The following is an 8,072-nucleotide window of genomic DNA, read 5'->3' as shown; positions in this document are numbered from 1 at the left end:
TTTGTTACATTTGAGCTGGTGCGTTTGCGTTCACACTGCACTGTGCAGTCAAGTCAACCTGTTGAACCAACCTGTTCCCCCCCTCACCTGTGGGGGCGCTGCACCAAGAACTACCGAAAGAAACGACACAAAAACCTCTGAAGACACGTCTTCTTCTTCTTCTGGAAATAAAAATAAAAACGAAGTGGCATCAAGTTTTATCAGTTTTAGGAGTTCTATTTTGTCATTTTCAACAATGGACTCAGCATGAGCAGAAGATGAGACAGAAGACCATGGAGAATATTGTTCTTCACACAAGTCAGCTGACGGCTCCATATAAGAGAAATGTGTGTTTGTTTGTCCTGTGGAGCTGGTCCGGTCTGTTTACATTCACACTGTACTGGAACCGTGCTGGAGTTCTCTTCTACCGGACCGAGTCCTAGGTTTTAGCCCGGGCCAGAGTTCACCTTTTTGTTCCGTGACAGAGTTCGATGGTGCGTTCACACCTCCCTAAACGAACCGGACTTTCTAGGAAAACGAGCTAGAGTTGGATTAAAGCGACTAAACGGGGCTGGTGTGAATGCACCCTCAAACTAAATTTCTCAGCGCTACAACTCACTGCCCTTCTAACAAGTCCTGTTAGACCTCAGTGCTGCATTTGATATAATTGATCATTGTATTCAACTTGTCTGCTGGCCTCCTCCTTAGATAGAGAACTTTACTAATTGGCTTTTATGTATGTGAATGTTTCTGTAAAGTGCCCTGAGACAACTTTGTTGTGATTTGGCGCTATATAAATAAACTGAATTGAATTGAATATTCAATTACAGAGATTTGAATATGATGTTGGAACAGATCTAAATTGGTTTAAATCATATCTATCTGATAGATTCCTGTTTGTAAATTTAAACAATGAATCTTCTTCATACACCAAAGTTAGTTATGGAGTTCCTCAGGGCTCAGTGCTTGGACCAATACTCTTTACTTTATATATGCTTCCATTAGGTAAAGTTATTAAACAGCATGTGATAAATTTCCATTGTTATGCTGATGACACACAGTTATATTTGTCCATTAAACCCAATGACTCCAATCAGCTACTTAGACTACAAGCATGTCTTAAAGACATAAAAACCTGGATGACCCTTAATTTTCTCCTGTTGAACAGACAAGACTGAGGTTTTGGTTTTTGGACCTGAGCACCTTAGGAATGAATGTTTCAGTCTTTCTCCCTCCTTAGATGCATTAATCTGTCCTCCAGCTCTAATGTTAAAAATCTTGGTGTTATTTTTGATCAGGACATGTCTTTTATCCCCCACATTAAAAACGTTACTAGAACCTCCTTCTTCCACCTGCGTAATATCACTAACATTAGAAACATCTGATCTAAAGATGATGCAGAAAAACTGGTCCATGCATTTGTCACGTCTAGACTGGACTATTGCAATGGTTTATTATCTGGGTGTCCAAATACTTCTTTAAAACGTCTTCAGTTGATCCAAAATGCTGCTGCCAGAGTCTTAACTGGAGTTACTGGGAGATATCAGATCTCTCCAGTTTTAGCTTCTCTCCATTGGCTCCCTGTCAAATCCAGAATAGGTATCATCTCAGTTTACTCTTTGTTCGCTGTGAGTGACGAGCGTCATGAAAACATCAGCGGCGGTGTCGGAGTTTATTCATCGTCTCAGCAGCTGAGGGAGGGACGCCGCACGGCTCCCACACGACAGATTTGTTCAGAACTTTATTATTAGTCAACCTGAGAGTTGCCAGATCCAAGCAAACAGTTGCTGGAACGCACCCTGACAAAATAAAGAGTTCCTGGATCTTGGTCTGGCAGGATCTGGTTCAGTCATTGAAACGTGCAACAGTAGGCCATAGTCTGTGTTTTTATTTTATTTAAACCTTTATTTTACCAGGAAATAAATCCAGAGATTATTAATCTCTTACAAGGATGTCCTGGAACTACAGGAAAACGTAACTTCAAACGTCCAACTTCCTGTTGGACCTCAGAAGAGAAGTTGAAGGATGTTGGAGCTGCTTCAGTCCCTTTGGCCCATTTTGTAACCCGGCTGGAAATTTTCATAAAGTCTGCCAGGATAACATGTCGGGTCAGGCTGGGCCCGGTCTGGTTCTTGTAGGATCAGTTTATAGGTCTAAGTTCGGTTCCCCATCAGAACATTTGAAACAAACCCAAAGTTGTAAAAAGAGTCTTTATTATGAAACATTTTGCTTCAGGTCACAGAAAAGAAACAATTTATTCACATTTTATATCAAATTAAATTAAACCTAAAGAGTTAAACTGAGACAAACATGTTGAAGACCTCCGATTAACAGAATATTTTAAAACCCGTTCAGAACCGTTACGTCCAGTAGAATCATTTTCCTTCAAAGGTTCTGCTCAGCTAAATCAGACCCCCACCCCCTCCAACAAAGAGGATGTTTTATTGTGAAAGGACAAGTTCAAATCAGACTTCCTGCAGGTCCCGAGTCAGTTTCACCTGGTTCTGACCCACTCAGACCTGATAAGCTCCAAACCGAAATTTAAAACTATCAACAGATTCTTTTCACGTCAGAACCGCCAGGGTCCGTTTCCACAGCAAACAGTCCATCAAAATCCACTCACAGTTCTGAGTCTGCTGGTTCACGCCGACCTGGTTCTGATCACGTCAGGCACCCCGTGAACCCTGAAGCGGTACATGCAGGTGTAGTCCGGGTGGCCCCAGTTGGACAGAACCTGGACCTCGATGATCTGGAAGGACTCGTCGTTCTCCTCCTGAAACAGAAACAAGTTCTGGATAGAAGCGACCCGCTTTCTGTCCCACCGGGTCAGACTTTTGTATAAATTCAGCTGAACTGGACCAGCTTTGACCCTGAAGGTTATTTTTAAAAACAGGAAATTTAATTTATCCTTGATAGTCTTCATCAGCAGCTCAGACGAGTTTTCATCTGTAACTTTCAGGTTTTTACAGAAAATTACGATTCAAATTTACAAGAATTATAAAAAACAAATATAAAAATTATAAAAACAAAAATCCAAATCATTAAAAACCTCCAACGGACCAGATTCAGGAGCAATAACTGGATTCTGTCATCACTTCCTCTGGAGAGAACCAGTGCATGATGGGAGTTGTAGTTTAGCATTCAGACGGTTTATTTTGTTCCATTTTTTTAAACATCACCTCAACTGACTTTCAGCCGTTTTATCTGCTGAAGCCTAAAAACCTTCGGCTCATTCAGGAGACGGCTGATGTTTGCTTTAAGTAACTTTGAGACTTTATAGTTTTTAAATTTGGTTTCATTTAAAAGACCAAGGATTTTTAAATTTGAGCTCCTTGAAGCTTTTAGTTACTCCTGTGCTGATTGTAGTTCCGTTTGTTCGTTAACGTCCGTCAGTTCTCCAGAACTTTAAAGAAAAGCTGATAAATTAAGATTGAAGTTTCTGGAGTCCAGATGGAAGCTCTGGACCTGTTAAAGACCCTGTAGGAGTGAGCAGAACCCTGCTCTGCAGCCCAGACTCACAGACAGGCTGAAGGTCTGCAGATCCTCTCCGTCCTGATCGTAGGTGAACATTCCCAGCAGTTTCCCGTTCTCTTCGCTCTCATCGCTCAGACCCTGGAAACAAACATCACAATTGGACAAACCCAACGCCATGGTTCTGACCCGTGGCGGCACTCTCTTACGTAGACACTGAAGTCTCGGGGCGCGCTGCGCAGAATCCCGCTCGGTGCCAGGGCTTTGGGGATGTGCTCCATGGTGACAGCGGTGGGGGAGATCCTCATGGAGAGCTGGATCACGAGGAAACCTTTGGAGCCCCTGAAGGCCCAGCAGTTTCCTGGATGGACGTCAGGCTGCAGAAAACAAGGGATTAATAATCTGACAGATTATGACCTGGGATGGAGGAGCAGGAGGTACCTGGATCACAGCTCGAGGAGACTGAGAGAAATACCAGAGGGGAACTCCGAACAGGCTGAGCAGGGAGGCCTTCGTCTCGTACGTCTCTGAGCAACGAGTGCCGAGGACACTGCCCCCTGCAAGACCAGAACCAAACACATGGACCAGGTCCTGAAAATGAATCCAACTTCGAGCAGACGGGACTCAGAGGAAACAATTAGACCAAAGGTTCTGACCTCCAGACTCAAGAGCGTAATCTGCCAAACCGATCCGGTCCTGAGCAAACAGCCGCAGAGCGTCCGTCACCATTCCCCGGACGTCCTGAAAACACAAAAATCTGCTTTAAACAGTTCACGGAGGAGCAGCACATCTGACAGACTGCGGGACCGTCTGCAGAGTTCAGAGTCCCGGGACCCTATAACAACCCGGACCTGAGCTCATCTGGGGAACCCATCACTGGAGAGTATCCTGATGCTGCTCAATAATCCAGGTAGAAAAATCTAAAAAAAAGTTACATCTGGTCCTCTGGACGTCCTTTTCAGGGACACCACCAAGTCATCATTAAACAGGGGCGGAGCCTCCGGGTTCAACTGTCCCCCTCTTACAATGCTGTGATTGCTAGTATCACTCAGCCCTCTGTGAACAGTAAACAGCCATCAGGTGCTAATGATCCATTGTTAGGCTGATGGTCCTTCTTGAGCATGTGATCAGCTGGTTCTGGTTGTCAGCAGCAAACTGGTTGATCCACTCTGAGAAGGTGCTATTTAAGAGACTGAGCTGAATACAGCTCCTCAGACTGAGGAAGTCCTCAGGATGAGAGACGAAACGTTTCTATATTTTTTGTTTCCTTCGTTTTGTTTTTGGAATGTCCAGAGGACCAGACTGAACTTTTTTAGACATCACTGGAGAAGTTTACAAAAAAGGTCAGGCACTGGGACCATGCAGCAGTTGACTCCTCCCCCTCCTCTCACCTCGTGAGTCACAGAGTCTCCAGCAGCGTGCAGGACCTCCTCCTGACCCGTCTCCTTGTGGCGCTGCAGCGTCCTGCTGACGTTCTGCAGGATGCTGAGCTCCAAAGCGGACAGCGCCTCGTGCAGGCTGGCACCAGTGACAAAGCGCTCAGACAGCCACCGCAACAGAGACTCGGGGAGGGGGGCGGAGTCTCCCCTCATGGTCAGCTGGTTACCCAACATCAGAGCCTGGACTTCCTCTTGGACCAGAACTGAAACCTGAGGGAGAGGTTCAGTTCACTTCCTGATGCTTTTTCACAATAAAGGTTCTACATAAAAACTTATTGTGAAGTTCCTCTCAGCGTCACCAACATCCTGATAGAAAACAGAAGTTCTGACCATCTGTTGGACTCTGTCCAGTCCGCTTCGACACTCTGACAGAGCCTGAACGTCCCGCTTCATGTCCCCCAGAGCTGCCTCCAACCGTAGAACCTCCGCCTGCAAAGCATCATGGGATGTTCTGTCCACACCAGCGCTACAGGACAGCAGTCCAACATGTGAGAAACACGGCCTAAAGACAGAAATGTTCTTCATCCAGGTAAACATGATGAAGAGGAGAAGATACCTGGCAGCAGCTGGGAGAGACGCTGCTGAAGGTTCTGGTGTCCACTGGACCTCCTGCAGGACAACACGCAGGGTTACCGGCACAGACAACCTGGTTAAACCAGGACCAGATCACATGACTGACCTGAGTTCTGGCAGCCAAACTCTGCAACTGCAGCTCCAGATGATCCAAACGGGTCGTCTGAGTGCTCAGCAGCAGCAGGTCCTGCTGGCGGACCTTGACACAGGAACAAAGTCAGGTTCAGATTCTGGTTAGAGACAGAGCTCACGTTTGCGGGGCGGAGCTTGTCACCTGCTCCCTCTGTCTCTTCTCGTCATCCAGGTGTGCTCGGAGCTCAAAGAGCTGTCGGTCCAGCAGATCTCTGATCCACTGTTCCGCGTCGTCATTGCTGCTCTCAAACAAAGATGGCCGCCGCTGATGGAGGTCAGTAAAGAGCTGGAGCACCTCCCTGTGTCTCCGCTCCACCCGCCGTCCCGCAGACTCCACCCGCTCCCACAGAACCAGCAGGCTCTTCTCCACCTGAACCAGGTGATCAGGTTCTATGGCCGGCGTCGGCTCCTGGACTGCAAGAACCCCCTGACAATCAACCTGCTGAGGGTCAGAACACCGAGTGAAGAACAGGAGAACTTTGAAACAAGAACCACAACAATCCTGACAAGCAGCAGCAGCTTACCTGAGCAGCAGGTGGATCAGCAGCTGCAGGTTGGCTTTTCTCCTCCTCCTCCTCCTCCTCCCCCGATTGGCTCAGAGGGGACAGGAAGCCGTCCACAGAGGACAGACCCGGGACATGGTCCACAGCTGTGAGGTTGACGTCTGTGAGGACGGAGCTGATCCAGCACAGACCTGAAGGAGGAGGACAGAACCAAAGAAGCTCCTGAGCAACGAGTGAAAACTTTCTGACAAAAAGTTTATAAAATATAATCCTGGATTCTGAGTTAATTTGAGATTGATTAATCTGAGACTCACTGAGGAGGAGGAGCAGAGGGAGGAGAACGATGAAGAGTCTGAGGAGGAACCTGCAGAGAAACCAGATTATTTTGATTTATTTGATTTTAAATCAAGTTAAAGTTTGTTTAAAATCCCTGAACTCACCTGTTCAGGTGTGAGCTGGAGGTCATGTGACTCCAACGCTTGTAGATCCACCTGAAAGCGTGAGCTGCAGACCCACCTGAGGACAGAACCAGACCAGGATCAGCTCCTCAACTGATCAGTCCCTCAGGTCGAACTAACGTAACCAGTTATACTGACAGAGTCGAGAGGTAGAACATTTCTAACGCCCCAGATCAGAGCTGCTCAGAAACACTCCACAACAAACAGGAAGTCCCAACGACAAAACGGGAAGTCCCAACGACAAAACGGAAAGTCCCAACGACAAAACGGAAAGTCCCAACGACAAAACGGAAAGTCCCAACGACAAAACGGGAAGTCCCAACGACAAAACGGGAAGTCCCAACGACAAAACGGGAAGTCCCAACGACAAAACGGGAAGTCCCAACGACAAAACGGGAAGTCCCAACGACAAAACGGAAAGTCCCAACGACAAAACGGGAAGTCCCAACGACAAAACGGGAAGTCAGAATAATAAAGGCGCAAACTTCTGCATCTGAAACAAATGACCCAGAAACAGACAGGACAGATTACCAGATTCCTTACAAGAACACAGCAGAACCAGAACACAACCAGAGCCTTTCAGACTCCTCTACAAACAACAGAACTCAACTACAGACAAAACCAGCCCAGATCCATCCAGGACCAAGGATACTTCCATCAGAACAAGGACAGAGATGTTAACCAGCAGCGGAACACACACACAGACACATGCAACAAACAAGAGGGACCACGCCGACACACACAGACCATGCCCACATGGCCAACCTTTAAGGGAACAAACAGGAGGACACTCGGGGACATGGTGGTCCATCACTGGGCTGAGACAGTTGGAGACAAGTTGTCATCAGAGTCCTGTAAATGTCCCAGAACCTTCTTGAGGGTTCTTAGCGTCGACAGACATGGTGGATGTCCTGTCATGTCTCGGGAGTGGTCCAACAGAACTTCCATAGATACAGTCCCAGTTGTCGGACCACTCTGATGAGAAATAAAAACTGCCCGTCTTCATTTCTAGAGTGGTCCAACATGGACAGAATAATGTACATGGACAACGGGACAGCTTTACCGACCGTCATAAAAATACTCGAGATCATCTAATCATGGTTCCACTAACAATGTCAGGATCCAGTGAGAGACAAGAAAAAGTCTGTTCTGTCAGTTTTAGGTCTCCAACAGCAGCAGCCCAGTGAGACGCTGCGTTAGAATGGGGACAGACGGACACAAGGACGAACACAAGGATGGTGTGTGTGGGGGGACAAACACGACGAGTTTGACCTGCAGAACATCCGGTTCTCAGCATGGAACAGAGAAGGGTCTTTGTGAGAGGAGGCAGAGATACAGCTGCTCTCAGACAGAACCGAAGGAGGCACGAAGCTGAAGGAGCAAAGGACAGTCAGAGATGTCTTGGCTGAGGGACACAGGTGTCTCGTCTGAAGGTCAGATCTGGTTTGAAGGTTCAAGAGCACCTTCCCTCTGTAGTTGGACTGAGGATCTGGTTTTTCGGGACATACCAAGGGCTG

General features: G+C 47.0%; 1 protein-coding gene across 1 annotated transcript; it reads right to left on the bottom strand.

Moving 5' to 3' along the window:
• Window positions 1-2,620: 2,620 nt before the first annotated feature.
• On the bottom strand, window positions 2,621-6,234 carry LOC119423578 (SUN domain-containing protein 1-like). Its single transcript, XM_037690977.1, has 11 exons — window positions 6,226-6,234; window positions 5,737-6,033; window positions 5,569-5,661; window positions 5,446-5,498; window positions 5,220-5,355; window positions 4,842-5,099; window positions 4,107-4,191; window positions 3,892-4,007; window positions 3,660-3,827; window positions 3,499-3,591; window positions 2,621-2,752 (listed from the first exon to the last, which is right to left on the bottom strand). Exons 1-11 carry the CDS (start codon window positions 6,232-6,234, stop codon window positions 2,621-2,623), a joined length of 1,440 nt encoding a protein of 479 aa, XP_037546905.1.
• Window positions 6,235-8,072: the final 1,838 nt, after the last annotated feature.

The sequence above is a fragment of the Nematolebias whitei genome, chromosome 17, assembly GCF_014905685.2.
Source record: "Nematolebias whitei isolate Nwh7 chromosome 17, NemWhi1, whole genome shotgun sequence".
Classification (NCBI taxonomy): Eukaryota; Metazoa; Chordata; class Actinopteri; order Cyprinodontiformes; family Rivulidae; genus Nematolebias; species Nematolebias whitei.
The sequence above is the reverse complement of the archived record's forward strand: the minus strand, read 5'-3'. Positions and strand labels throughout refer to the sequence as shown.